The sequence below is a fragment of the Pelophylax lessonae genome, assembly GCF_965119305.1.
Source record: "Pelophylax lessonae genome assembly, chromosome: 12".
Classification (NCBI taxonomy): Eukaryota; Metazoa; Chordata; class Amphibia; order Anura; family Ranidae; genus Pelophylax; species Pelophylax lessonae.
This window is the reverse complement of record NC_138779.1, coordinates 156702594-156717842: the sequence shown is the minus strand read 5'-3', so window position 1 is coordinate 156717842 and position 15249 is coordinate 156702594. Positions and strand designations below refer to the sequence as shown.

General features: G+C 43.7%; 2 protein-coding genes across 2 annotated transcripts in view; one reads left to right on the top strand and one right to left on the bottom strand.

Moving 5' to 3' along the window:
* LOC309568933 (uncharacterized protein) overlaps window positions 1-15249 on the bottom strand; it is a gene marked incomplete at its 3' end in the record, with an annotated part of 365261 nt that overhangs the window by 44772 nt on the left and 305240 nt on the right. The gene's annotated exons all lie outside the window — the stretch shown is intronic.
* Window positions 13454-14314, top strand: LOC309568313 (uncharacterized protein; the record flags this gene model as incomplete). The annotated part of the gene is made up of 1 exon (XM_082273979.1): window positions 13454-14314. The coding sequence occupies one exon, from the start codon at window positions 13454-13456 to the stop codon at window positions 14312-14314; it is 861 nt and encodes a 286-aa protein (XP_082130105.1).

Below are 15249 nucleotides of genomic sequence, written 5' to 3'. Positions count from 1 at the left end.
TAATCACATGTGATTTACAGGGGGTGTGGAAACCTTTGATATGTGGATGCGATCTAATGGCTTCAGCAAGCGGTTCAATCATTAAATTAAAAATAGCTGGTGACAAGGGGCAGCCTTGTCATGTACCGTTTGAGATTTTTAATGGTTTAGACAGAAAACCTGAAGTAAACAACCATGCAGATGGTTGTGAGTTTGAGGTCATAATAGTGGCCAAGATTCTCCCTTGGAACCCAAATTTAGATAGTACTTCCTTCATGTAACCCCAATGTATTCTATTGAACGCTTTTTCAGCATTAATAGATAGGAGCAGAGTCTGTGTTTTATGGAATCGAGTCTGGTGGATTATGTTGAGTATGCGTCTGGTCGCGTCGGATGCTTGTCTTCCTTTAGTGAAGCCCAATTGGTCCGGTTTGACCAAAGTGGGGATCACATCAAACAGGCGTTTAGCTAGGAGTTTGGCGTAGATCTTGATATCTGTGTTGAGCAAAGATATATGGCGAAAATTATGTAGAATGGTTAGGGGTTTCCCAGGCTTGGGTAAGGTAACAATGTGGGGGCTCAACATTTCTTCTGGGAAGGTATTCGATTTGGCAGCTCTCGTGAACAGTGCATGTAAGTGGGGCGTTAAAATGGATTGAAATATCTTATAATATTCATTGGTTAGGCCGTCGGGTCCAGGGGATTTATCCTGAGGTAGAGTGGATAGGACTTGGTGAATTTCCTTGAAAGTGAAATCCGCATTCAAATTTTTTATTAATCAGAAGTCAACGTGGACAACTGAACAGAGGCTAGAAAATTATTGATAGAGGATTGAGTCGGTTGAGGCGTGGATGGGTCGTTTTGAAGGTCATAGAGTGAACTGTAGTACTCCACAAATGAGGTCATTTGGATCTGGTTTTCTGGAGTTTAATTCTATTGGCTAGAAATTTCCCCGCTTTATTATGGTTAGCGTAGTATTGGAGATTGAGGCGTCGCATATGGTTGTGTCAGGAACGCTCCCTGTGCACACTAAAGTGCTGTCATGAATCTGCCACCTAAGGGTTAACCTAGCTCAGACTAATTTCATTAGTTGGCAATAGGCTGCCTTATTTAAGCACCTCAGAAGCACAGTGTCTTTGCTGTCTGATCTGAAGCTTCTCCTGTGTTCCTGAACCTGAAACCTGTTGTATCCAGTTTGATTCCTGTTTGACCTCCTGGCTTGTCCCTCACCTCGCTTGTCTGCTGCCCGCCTTGACCTCGGCTTGTTTGTGACCACTCTTTTGCCTTATCCTTGTCTGTTTATCTGCCACCAGATCCGGACCTGTTCACCTCCTGGCAGGGCAACCCCGAGGCCCGCGACCTGGTGCTATACACGCAGCAAAATCCAACCTCACCATCTGAGGCTCTGGTGAAGACCGGTTGGCACTTAGATTCCGCACCTCGGGTTAGCCTGCGTCTACTGCCTGGGTGACTCGTCTGTGCTCCATCCCTCGGTGAGCTAGAGGCTACCCTCTGCACGTCAGGCTCGCCTCCAGAGTCCTGACAGGTTGTCATGTTTACTGCATAGAGTCTCTCTAAGTTTGTGGCAGAGTTTCGATAGTCGTGTAGCTAATGCAAAGGAGGGGGAGGTTTGGTTTGCAAGGTCTAAGCTACGGATTTCAGCTAGGAGAGAGTCCAGCTGTTGAGCTCTCTGCTTTCTGATGTGGGATCTTGATTACGGATAAATGCTTTGTGAGCATTCCAGTTAGTGAATGGGTTTGTGTCCAATGGGTCATTGGTTTGAAGGAAATTTTGTAGATGTTGGGTTATCAACTTTTGGCAGTTGGAGTTTTGGTTTATTGAATTGTCGCATCTCCAGATGCGTGTGGGCAGGTGTGAGTTGGCCTCTGTAATGTGCAGGGATATGACCAGGTGGTCTGACCACGAAATATCCACATCGGCCAGTAATTGTAACATCATCTTATCAACCAAGTAGAAATCAATACTAGAATATGAATTGTGCCTAGCAGAGTGAAATGTATAAGTTATTTCTTCAGCGCGTTGACAGCGTCAGGCGTCGTACACCACTTCAGCAAGTAGAAGGTGTGACGGTTCACACCGTCACTGACAGTGAAAAAGCTGTGACAGATAAATTGATGGTTTGGACTGCTTCAGTTGGTCAGACTTGTAACAGATGCATGTCATCAGCTCAAACACCTGTCTTCCACGGATTGTAAATCCTACTGATTTGCTCACCTATTGTTTACTGTGGGTTCTCAGTATTTACACTATAATAATGTATATTACATCTTGTTTTACCTTTGGTGCCGGCAGTCTGGGCTTCCAGGCTGACTTAAGTACGCTGAGCTAATTAGCATGTGAATGATAACCTTGTCTAGATGACATTAGCCATGAGTCAGTTGTACCTCGTTATCTCACCATTGTGTGATGCGTTATGTAAACATGCTTCTCAAGTGTATAAAAGTCTGCTACTTGTTTTAATAAAAGAGTTAGTTGTTTCCAGTATACAAGCTAAGTTTCAGGCTAGTTTTGTATGACAGCGGCTGGGATTTGATATCTATGTTCATGACTGCGAGGAAGCCGTATACTGACGGAAGACCACAAGTACAGTGTGGGTCTGAAGTTCCGTCACATTGGTGGCAAGCGGTGGGATGCTTCCTGCAGTCTGGAACATCCAAACCTCCACCGGGATCCAAGGTCCGGGGAGCAGAAGAGGAGAGGTACAGATATCAGCCGCCATGGAAGAGGAATTCGGAAGGAGGTTGCGAGAGATGCAGATACAGCACAGGGGACCAGTGTCAGAGAAGGTCCTGCTGGGATGGCACGATTCAATCCAATTGGAACTCTGGGAGGAAGCGCTAGCCTGTGAGCAGCGACACCAGGGAAAAATCCTCCCCTCCTTCCAGGAAAGGTATTGGTTGCAGTACGAAGTGCGAATGGTGTTTTTGGGGAGACAACCGCATAAGGAATGGAAAGCAGAGTTAAGAAGGCTGGTCTAGGTGGAGATGCGGTTGGATGAGAGCTATAGAGCCCTCCGCTGGTATGTAACCCAAGTGTGCCCATGGACAGCAGACGACAGCCCAACGGAAGGCTTTTGCTACGGCGGCCTGGGGCTGTTATTAGAGAGGCTGTCTGAGGACCCCGACTTTGGGATCGATTTGGAGTGGCGTTTGGAGGAAATCTTAGAATACAGAGAACAGATGCTGAATGTCTTGGACGTGCAAAGGGGAACTGGAAGATTTTGAATTTCTAGCCAATCAGGAATGGGAGCTGGAGATCGCCTACAGACGGCTGCTAGACTCTGCTCAATGCCAGGCCTGGGCTCCCCTTGCCTGGGAATATCCAGAAGTACTAGCTGACAGTCCAGAAATCCTGACTGAAGAGTCGGTAATGTGGCACAAACATAGTGTGCTTTGCACCCCTGCACCCACGGTTTTGGATGTGGAGGTCTTATGGCGGATGCAGCAAGTGCTGACTCACCTTGACGAACCTGTTTCTGCACAGGATGAGCTTGGATGGAGGAATGCATCTGATCAGCGGCTGGATAAAGGTATGGGAAAAGAGGAAGCCATCTTCATTCCCAAACCACGGATTACAAATTTAATGGACTTTCCATCGGAAGATGATTTGGATTATAAATCACCTACAAAAGTGTTGGCCATGTCCTGGACTTTCAGCAATTCCAGAGACTGGAGATTTATTAGACTTTTCTGCTGAGGAGGAACCTCCCAGTGAGCCTACAGCAGATGAGCAACCATCCATGCATAGCGCTGCTGACCTCTGGATGCAACAATTGGTGACCCAGGAAGGTGTGTGGCAGAACCACTGGCATCAGGCCCTAGCACTACTGAGCTCTGTCCAACACCAAGAACAGCATCTGTGGAGTTACAAGAAACTTCTACAGAACTTCTACAGAAGAGGGTCCAAGACCTCTGCCCTACACCTGTGGTAGATCTGGGGGCCCAGGGTGAAAAGGTGGCGTTCCCTTCCCAGCAGCAGAGTGTTTCCCAGAATGATGACACCAACCCAGCAAAAGGGCTGGCAAAAGAGCAGAGTGCTGCTGACCTCTGCCCTCAACTTACAAAGGATGGATTTCCTGAGCAGGTGGATGAGACTACAATCTCCACCTGTATACCCAAGGGATGATGGGCAGTCAGCCCAGATCCCCAACAGCATGAGGGAGTGAGCCCAGCCACCCTGTCCTCTCTTCAGCAGCTGAAAGGACTCCAGGGAGAAGGGCCAGTCCATGCTTCTTCCCTACAGCGTGTATGTTCTACGAGAGAGGCAGAGGTTGGCTGGGTGAGTAATGCTCCCTTTGGGACAATTTGCTTGGGGTACTGTGTGGGTATAGACATTGGGGGGCTGGAACTACAGATTACCTTCAAAGTCAACCCGTTTGGAGTCCCCTCCTGTGTTAGTCTCTTTCTGGAAGGGGAGAGCTGTGACGGGAGTCACTTTGGTTGGGGGGCCCGTGGAGCACAGCTTACCTTAGAGAGGTTGGGAAATACCTCTCCTAAACCCCCTAGGCACTTCTTATGTGTAAGTCACCCTGTGTCTTTTGGGGACACAGCGTGACCTAAAAGCCCAGTCTGGCCTGCCCAAACCAGACTTTCACAGACTGATTGGCTACGAGAGCTCCATGCGCCTTGCCAGGACAAACTTACAAACTATGTGGAACTTTGTCAAGGAAGCTGCCGTGATGGATTGACTCTTTGGGACTTGTTACCCGACTAACTCAGGCACAGACCGATTGGAGGTCTGGTACCTGGATTAGTCTACCTTTGGGGGGAAGATATGTGACGGTTCGCACCGTCACTGACAGTGAAAAAGCTATGTGACAGATAAATTGATGGTTTGGACTGCTTCAGTTGGTCAGACTTGTAACAGATGCATGTCATCAGCTCAAACACCTGTCTTCCACGGATTGTAAATCATGCTGATTTGCTCACCTATTGTTTACTGTGGGTTCTCAGTATTTACACTATAATAATGTATATTATATCTTGTTTTACCTTTGGTGCCGGCAGTCTGGGCTTCCAGGCTGACTTAAGTACGCTGAGCTAATTAGCATGTGAATGATAACCTTGTCTAGATGGGATTAGCCATGAGTCAGCTGTACCTTGTTATCTCACCATTGTGTGATGCGTTATGTAAATATTCAGGTCATTGTTCATGTAGTGACTGTCATGCTTCTCAAGTGTATAAAAGACTGCTACTTGTTTTAATAAAAGAGTTAGTTGTTTCCAGTATACAAGCTAAGTTTCAGGCTAGTTTTGTATGACAGCGGCTGGGATTTGATATCCATGTTCATGACTGCGAGGAAGCCGTATACTGACGGAAGACCACAAGTACAGTGTGGGTCTGAAGTTCCGTCACAGAAGGCCCCGGAGAGATGAGGGTTGCAACTTCTCTGGGGAGGAGGTGTCAAGGCTGGGGTCCATTACTGAGTTAAAGTCCCCGCATATCACCAAACTGCCCTGTCGCACCTTAGAGAGTTTGGCAAAAAGTTTGCGAATACATCTCATTTGGTGTGAGTTGGGAGCATATACTGTTGTAAGGGTATACAGTTTACCATTCAGTTTAAAGATCAGAAATATACCTCCCTTCTGGGTCTAGATGAAATTTCACAAGGTCGAAAGTCACTGAGTCCTTTATTGCCAGAAGAACTCGGTTATGGAGGCCTGGAACATGTGGGGAAAGTTCCTGTGGGAGTATCGGGGCATAGAGTCTTTGTGGAAGTGGGTTTCCTGGACCGCCACTATGTCTGCGTTGTGTTTGGTTGCTTCTGACCATAAAGAGCGTCTCTTCGCCAGGTGGCTAAGTCCTCTGGCGTTTATGGAGAAGATTTTAAGGGTCATAATTATTTAGCTGAGAAAAGTGTGTGAGGTGGTTGGCAGTTGAAGAACAGTTTCGGGTCATCCAAAGTTGGCAAGGTTTAGGCTTCTGCATTGAAGGAAGATTCAGAGATGCCATCAATAGAGCATTGCTGGAGTAGGAGTCTCTGGTGCTGGAAATTTGGTGGGTTGTTGGCCCTAGTCCAGACCAAATGTGATCCAGTGAGGGGTATCAGTTGTAGCAGAGCTTGTGAAGACAGGGGTGATAATGAGGTGATTTGGTGTGTCCGTGCATAACCTGAGAGCAGTTAGGATTGTTGCCTATGATATCATAAAAGGAAAGCCAAAAAAATAACAAAAATGTAAAAAAGAAGGGCCTAAAAGGGCCCATGCAGGGTGTGCTGCTTAGGTAGTAAGGGGACAAGGGTACAGTGTAGTGTACCCCCGAAAACATTAAGGGAATCTATGCGTGTGTAGGAGCTTCTGAGTATAGGAGTTCAGGACAGCAGTCACTTCTTCTTTGATTTCCTGTGTTGAACCACTTGCCAATCTGGGGTGAGATGGTGGATTTCAGCAGAGGAGGAAGAGGATGAAGGGGCAGAGGTAACTTGATGATCGTGGGGACAGGCGGTCCGTTCTCATCCGATTCCCCCATAGAGAGTAGTGGGGCTCTGACACCTCCCTCTTCACATACAGAGCGGAGAGGGAGCTGTCACCTGCCTGCTCAGCGGGGATCGGCAGATCGATCCCCCGCTGAGCAGCACGGAGTCCGCCAACGGAGGCGGACCATGTAAAAGGACCCTTATTGTAATTGATTGAGGATTAAGTAATTGGTCTTTGTACATAGCACTTTGGTTTGCAATATATCACACATTATATTGAGGCAAGTGCTGGAAGTAGCCAATAGCAACAAAAGCTAAAATAGATCTCAAAATGGCACGTATTCATGTGCCATCCTGAAGGAGTTGGACTGCCTGTGCAACCACTATAGGGTCCAGGTATCACATCATGCTACCAGTAGTGACACTGTCCCTAGCCAAATGCAAAACGAGTGAAAATTAGTCAGAAAAGATGAGTAGGGGAAAGAAAATATCTGTGGCCTCAACCTGAAAACCATTCCTGTTTTAGAGGCCATCTCATTGTTGTCCATCTAGTGCACTTGTTGTTAATTTCATTAACACCAAAGCAGCTGAAACTGATTAACAACCCCCTCTGCTACTTAACTGACCAGATTAATATCCCAGGAGTTTAATTGACTTGATGCTATACTCTGAATAAAAAGTGTTCCTTTAATTTTTTTGAGCAATGTATAAGATAAAAGGTGAAATTGAGTGTTTGCTACCGACAATAAACAGTGCGGTAATGTTCATTTTCTTTTAACCAGTTTAACTAAATTAGGGCATTATTTTTCTTTTTATTAACCAGATAGCCAACTCTCCAATGTTCTTTAGCCATTTTTGGGGAAAGTTCTTGAACCTTGACTTTTGAAACCTTGGACAAATGAATTGTAGAAAACAAATGATGGGCTGGTACATTACTATCATTATAATCTTAAGCCCCTACACACGTACCGATCGTCGGCCGAACGATCGGCCGTCTTTTGTCCAGGGCTGTCCTGTCCGCTGAAAAGTGCAAAAGACTGCACACGAATTTTTGTCGGCCAACAACAGCCGACTGCAGAAGTGATGTCATGTGATGGTTAACTTTCCGTGTCTTTTTTCTTCTCTGTGCATGCCCAGTCTTGCAAATCTGCTGATTGTCGGCCGAAATCTGTACTGACTGACGCACAATCGGCCGTTCTGTTGTCGGCGTACAAAAATTTTAATGCCTGCAGGACAGATTCTGTTCGGCCGAAAATGCGCTGTCGGCTGTCGGAAGCATCATACTAACAAGCCGACAATCGGCCGATCGTTCGGCAGCCGAATATTTGTGGCCGACAATCGGTACGTGTGTACGGGGCTTTAGTCTAAGGTGTTGTCCTGGACTCTGAACTCTCCTTCAAACCCCACATCCAATCACTTTCCAAATCTTGCCGCCTCAGCCTCCGCAACATCTCCAAAATACGCCCCTTTCTAACCAAAGACACAACAAAACTCCTAGTTCACTCCCTGGTCATCTCGCGCCTCGACTACTGCAATTCCCTTCTCGTTGGCATACCTCTAAACAGGCTATCCCCCCTTCAATCCATCATGAATGCTGCTGCCAGACTCATCCACCTCACCAATCGCTCAGTGTCTGCTGCTCCTCTCTGTCAAGCCCTCCACTGGCTTCCACTCACCCAGCGAATTAAATTCAAAATACTAACAACATCTTACAAGCAATCCACAGCTTAGCCCCCAGCTACATCACTAGCCTAGTCTCAAAATACAAACCTAATCGCTCTCTTCGTTCCTCTCAAAACCTCCTGCTCTCTAGCTCCCTCGTCACCTCCTCCCATGCTCACCTCCAGGACTTTTCCAGAGCCTCTCCAATCCTATGGAACTCCTTACCCTTATCTGTCCGATTATCACCTACTCTATTAGCTTTTAGGCAATCTCTGAAAACCCTCCTTTTCAAAGAAACCTATCCTACCAACCCCTAACAAATGTACCTCCATTTTCTCCATCAACCCATTCCCCACAGTTATTGCATTTTGTTTCACTTGACCCTCTCTTCTAGATTGTAAGCTCTAACGAGCAGGGCCCTCTACTTCCTCCTGTTTTGAACTGTACTGTAACTGTATTGTCTTCCCTCAAATTGTAAAGCGCTGCGCAAACTGTTGGCGCTATATAAATCCTGTATAATAATAATAATAATAATAATAATGGGCAGTGAATGTGTTAATATGTGACACCTACTAAAAAAGCAGTGAAAATCTCTTATAAATTGCTTAAAAATGCAGCCTTCACAGCTGTCATCCTAACCCTGACCTCACTATCCAGATAATGATAGTTAAACTACTTCTGGAATGTAATTGTATATAAAATATCACTATATGCGCCCTCTGAAAATGATAAGATATATCCCCTGCGCACAAGGCACATGAACAGATGCGTCTTCAAGACAGACACTGTCGCAGCTACCTAATGAAAAGCAATATGTATAGGTATACTCTAATCACTAATCCCACAGGGCAATGAATCAAGTATAAGTAGCGCAGACAGTACAAAATTGTGCATCATCAAGAAAACAAAGTCCATGAAATATTCACACAATTGGATAATCAATGCTTTCAATCAAACGTCCATCCCTGGATCCATAAACAGGGTTCAATAGGGTATCAGTATCCAGCAATAGTCCACCACACCAAGGAGCGGTCACCACTGTGAGTCGGGATCACCCTTTAACTATACCTCCACCGTTGTGAACATACAGGGGAAATGGCAACTCACCAAAAAGATTGGCCCTCCTACTCTCATAGGACAGGCAAACAAACTTGTGTGTAAAACCTCTCCTGCGATCGGCTTCTGCTACGGATTTTAATGCCTCCTTTAGTGGTGTGCGTCTCTTGTTCTCACAATGCACCAGCCGTCCAGCAAGCATATGGTGAAACAAAAAAGTAGCCGCACTAGCGTAATATTGCTAAACACCAGTAATCCTTTATTCCCACGAACCCAAAATACAATGCACTCACAATATATAAATGCGTTTTCATCAATGCATAAGCACCCAGGGTAACGTAGTGGGCAATGGTGGTCCAGCTCACCCTCTCCACGCTGGTGTCCCGGACCTCCGGAGCCTCCGCTCGTGTCCCCTGTGTACTTCCGGTCGCCGCAAAGTTCACGCCCTGACGCGTTTCGTCATTTCCGACTTCTTCGAAGGGCGTGAACCTCACGGCGCGGCGCCCGGATAAATAGAGAGACAAATGCTGACAGTGCTGACGTCTATCGGATGTTACACCCCTTTATGCTAATCTAGCCATTATACGGCCAAGAGGACTTCCGCCAGTACTATACTCCTGAAAGGTCTTGCAACCTTCCGACCCTGCCCACACTAAGGTCCTTTTTACATAGTGATACTTGCAAACAGCCGCAATGATTACAAAGGGACTGTATTTAATCAAATGGGCATTGGTAACCTCGTGAATTCCAAAGTACTAAGCACACTGTCAGCAACTCTCTACTGATGTCCATCAATAAAAAATTCATAATACACTGAGTAAATATGATTTAGACTCATAATGTATACTTTGACATATCGTGCTTGCTAAAAATGCACAATATATCATAAAATCATGACACCCAATACACTTGGTAATAAACCTCATGCATTGAAAATTAAAATTTAAAAATATGTTAAAAACAAAGGTACTCTAAATACCCCAATGTAAACATATACACGAATGGCCTAATACTCAGATGTATTAATGTAAAGCCGACATGCATATTAAAATACAATCTATAAGATCCTGAATATATACAAATTCCAATCAATCAGATCAATACATAAATAAGAAGGATAAAAATGAATAAAAACGGTTAAAAAAGGTTTAAAAATGGAAGGATAAAAAGACAAGGATATATGGATATAAATATAAATATAAATATAAACTGACCTCAAATAAATAAATGACTATCAAATGTAAATGGATATGGATATATATCCCACAGGCTTCTCAACATTATAGTGTTCATCACGAGTCACTTATGAAACAGTTGAGGTCCAAATCAATGTTTAACCCTTTCCACACCCCAAAATTGAAGACCACTAGGGTCCTGATTATGGAACCTCCTGAAATGCTCGGGAACACTATGGTACTTAAAACCATTAATAATGTTGGTGATGTGTTCTCCCACCCGTTTTTTGACAGTCCGTTTGGTTCTACCAATATATATAAGGTTACAGGGACACATAAGGGCGTATACCACATGGGTGGTATCACAAGTAATCAAGTTTTGAATTTTAAAATGTTTCCCTATTGCAGGGACCTCAAACTCAACTCTTCTCTTTAAATTTGATTTTGTGAAGGAACATGCCCTGCACCGCCCACATGTGTGAAAACCCTTTCTATTTGGAAAGAAGGTTAGATTCGGAGGATCTAAAACTTTCCTAACTACCCTATCCCCAAAATTAGGGGCTTACGGTATATAAAGGATGGGTTGGGCGGTAATACTGGACCCAATACCCGATCTTTCTGCAGCATTGGCCAGTGTTTTTTAAAAATCGCCTCCACATTTTTATAATCACTCGAGAAGTCAGACAGAAAGCTCCACTCCTTCGAGTTGTCCACAGATCTATCTTTAGTTTTTAAAACTTCTGACCTTGGTAGATCAAGAATTTTCTTAATCTCTTGATCCAGGGACTTCTCCTCATAACCTTTTTGTAAAAACCTGTCTCTTATTACTGCAGATTGTGTTACAAAATCTTCGTCAAATGTACAATTCCGTTTGACCCTCATAAATTGACCCCTTGGTATATTTTTTAACCACGTAGGGTGGTGGCCACTCATGATAGATAGGTAGCTGTTCCGATCAGTTTGTTTAAAATAAACCTTTGTGGCAAAACCATTAAGATGTCTAAAAATCGTAACATCTAAAAACTGAATATTAGTTCTGTCCCAATGGAACTCCAACCTAATATTATTTGAGTTAGAATTCAAATGGGACATAAAGGACAAAAGGGATTCCTCAGAGCCTTCCCAGATGAACAAAATGTCATCAATAAATCTTTTATAAAACCGTAATTCTTTTTTCGACTGGTTAAAAACATATTTGTCTTCCCATTCGGCCATGAAAATATTAGCCAAACTCGGAGCAAATTTGGCTCCCATGGCCACCCCTGTCTTCTGGCTATAGAAACAATCGTTAAACCAAAAATAATTGTGGGAAAGACAAAAATCTAACCCTTCGTCCAGCTCGGACTCCTCGTCTTGTATTGGGTTTTCTCCCGATCTCCCCGCTTGATAACCAGTGGATTGAGGTCCCCCAAAGGGGAAAATCCGCTAGAGGATTAGGTAATGGGAGGAGGGGAAGGGGTAAATCAGGAGGCACTACCTATGCACAAGGTGGTGGTTACCCCAATCCCAACTTTGTACACAACAACTATTACCAACCCCTTGTAGAACATGGAACTTCTAATGGTCAAACATCAAGAGGGAGGCCTTTTTTAGGGAGAGGGAGGGGATGGGGGAGACACCGTCCCTACCTGAACCCGCATCAAGCGGGGAGATCGGGAGAAAACCCAATACAAGACGAGGAGTCCGAGCTGGACGAAGGGTCCAATACAAGAAAAAGGAGAAGGGAACGCTAAATCAGGGCATTTTCAATCTTAGCCAAGTGGAATTGACCCAAAAAGAACTATATATTCTGGACCAGGGTTTAAAATGTGCACCAAAACGTGCTGTAAACAAATTTAATGTATACATTGATACTCACAAATTTATCAGAAAATTAAATTTGAAAAAATATTTTCTGAATAACCCAATTACCTCTGTGAGTAATGTAAATGGAGGAAGTATGATAAACAGCGGTCTTAAAAATAAATCTATTATGAACCCCCAGGTGAATAATAATCACTATGTGGAGGTGTTTAAAAATTCAGTATTGGATGATCTCCAGCAATTGATACCTAATAAGAAGGTTCAGAGTAGTAGTAGACATATTATGGAAGGCCTTGAATCTTTGGAGAAGAGGAAAGAAATTATTATCAGGCCTGCGGATAAGGGGGGAGGAGTGGTGGTATTGGATAGGGTTTTCTATCATCAACAATTGACCACCATGTTGAATGATGAGAGTACCTATACCAAACTATCCACTGATCCGACCTCCACGTTTGATGAGGAATTAAAAAGCTTGGTTAATCAGGGCTATAGAGCATTTGCCCTGACAAAAAAGGAGAAGAGGTATTTGACCCCGAGTGTGTGCCGTATTCCCACAATATATACGCTCCCAAAAATACATAAGGACGTGGCCTGTCCTCCAGCCCGTCCTATAGTGAATGGGATTGGGTCGGTGACCTCAAGGTTAGGCCAATACCTCGATAAATTCCTCCAACCAAGTGTGATCACTACCAAGGCCTTTTTGAAGGATACTAAAGATCTACTAATATCACTGGGTGATGTGTTGTTGGGTGAGGACTCGTCGGCCTTCTTAGTGACGGCCGACGTGTCCTCACTCTACACCATCATCCAGCATGATGATGCCCTTCTGTCCCTCAACTGGGCGCTCAGTAAAAGGGATGACATCCCATTTGAACAAAAGCGCTTTATTCATAAGTCATTAGATTTTTGTCTTTCCCACAATTATTTTTGGTTTAACGATTGTTTCTATAGCCAGAAGACAGGGGTGGCCATGGGAGCCAAATTTGCTCCGAGTTTGGCTAATATTTTCATGGCCGAATGGGAAGACAAATATGTTTTTAACCAGTCGAAAAAAGAATTACGGTTTTATAAAAGATTTATTGATGACATTTTGTTCATCTGGGAAGGCTCTGAGGAATCCCTTTTGTCCTTTATGTCCCATTTGAATTCTAACTCAAATAATATTAGGTTGGAGTTCCATTGGGACAGAACTAATATTCAGTTTTTAGATGTTACGATTTTTAGACATCTTAATGGTTTTGCCACAAAGGTTTATTTTAAACAAACTGATCGGAACAGCTACCTATCTATCATGAGTGGCCACCACCCTACGTGGTTAAAAAATATACCAAGGGGTCAATTTATGAGGGTCAAACGGAATTGTACATTTGACGAAGATTTTGTAACACAATCTGCAGTAATAAGAGACAGGTTTTTACAAAAAGGTTATGAGGAGAAGTCCCTGGATCAAGAGATTAAGAAAATTCTTGATCTACCAAGGTCAGAAGTTTTAAAAACTAAAGATAGATCTGTGGACAACTCGAAGGAGTGGAGCTTTCTGTCTGACTTCTCGAGTGATTATAAAAATGTGAAGGCGATTTTTAAAAAACACTGGCCTATGCTGCAGAAAGATCGGGTATTGGGTCCAGTATTACCGCCCAACCCATCCTTTATATACCGTAAGGCCCCTAATTTTGGGGATAGGGTAGTTAGGAAAGTTTTAGATCCTCCGAATCTAACCTTCTTTCCAAATAGAAAGGGTTTTCACACATGTGGGCGGTGCAGGGCATGTTCCTTCACAAAATCAAATTTAAAGAGAAGAGTTGAGTTTGAGGTCCCTGCAATAGGGAAACATTTTAAAATTCAAAACTTGATTACTTGTGATACCACCCATGTGGTATACGCCCTTATGTGTCCCTGTAACCTTATATATATTGGTAGAACCAAACGGACTGTCAAAAAACGGGTGGGAGAACACATCACCAACATTATTAATGGTTTTAAGTACCATAGTGTTCCCGAGCATTTCAGGAGGTTCCATAATCAGGACCCTAGTGGTCTTCAATTTTGGGGTGTGGAAAGGGTTACCCCCTCTTGGAGGGGGGCCAACTGGGTGAGAGAGCTATCTAAATGTGAAACCAAGTGGATATATCTCACCCAGGCCCTTGTCCCCAAAGGATTAAACATCGATTTGGACCTCAACTGTTTCATAAGTGACTCGTGATGAACACTATAATGTTGAGAAGCCTGTGGGATATATATCCATATCCATTTACATTTGATAGTCATTTATTTATTTGAGGTCAGTTTATATTTATATTTATATTTATATCCATATATCCTTGTCTTTTTATCCTTCCATTTTTAAACCTTTTTTAACCGTTTTTATTCATTTTTATCCTTCTTATTTATGTATTGATCTGATTGATTGGAATTTGTATATATTCAGGATCTTATAGATTGTATTTTAATATGCATGTCGGCTTTACATTAATACATCTGAGTATTAGGCCATTCGTGTATATGTTTACATTGGGGTATTTAGAGTACCTTTGTTTTTAACATATTTTTAAATTTTAATTTTCAATGCATGAGGTTTATTACCAAGTGTATTGGGTGTCATGATTTTATGATGTATTGTGCATTTTTAGCAAGCACGATATGTCAAAGTATACATTATGAGTCTAAATCATATTTACTCAGTGTATTATGAATTTGTTATTGATGGACATCAGTAGAGAGTTGCTGACAGTGTGCTTAGTACTTTGGAATTCACGAGGTTACCAATGCCCATTTGATTAAATACAGTCCCTTTGTAATCATTGCGGCTGTTTGCAAGTATCACTATGTAAAAAGGACCTTAGTGTGGGCAGGGTCGGAAGGTTGCAAGACCTTCCAGGAGTATAGTACTGGCGGAAGTCCTCTTGGCCGTATAATGGCTAGATTAGCATAAAGGGGTGTAACATCCGATAGACGTCAGCACTGTCAGCATTTGTCTCTCTATTTATCCGGGCGCCGCGCCGTGAGGTTCACGCCCTTCGAAGAAGTCGGAAATGACGAAACGCGTCAGGGCGTGAACCTTGCGGCGACCGGAAGTACACAGGGGACACGAGCGGAGGCTCCGGAGGTCCGGGACACCAGCGTGGAGAGGGTGAGCTG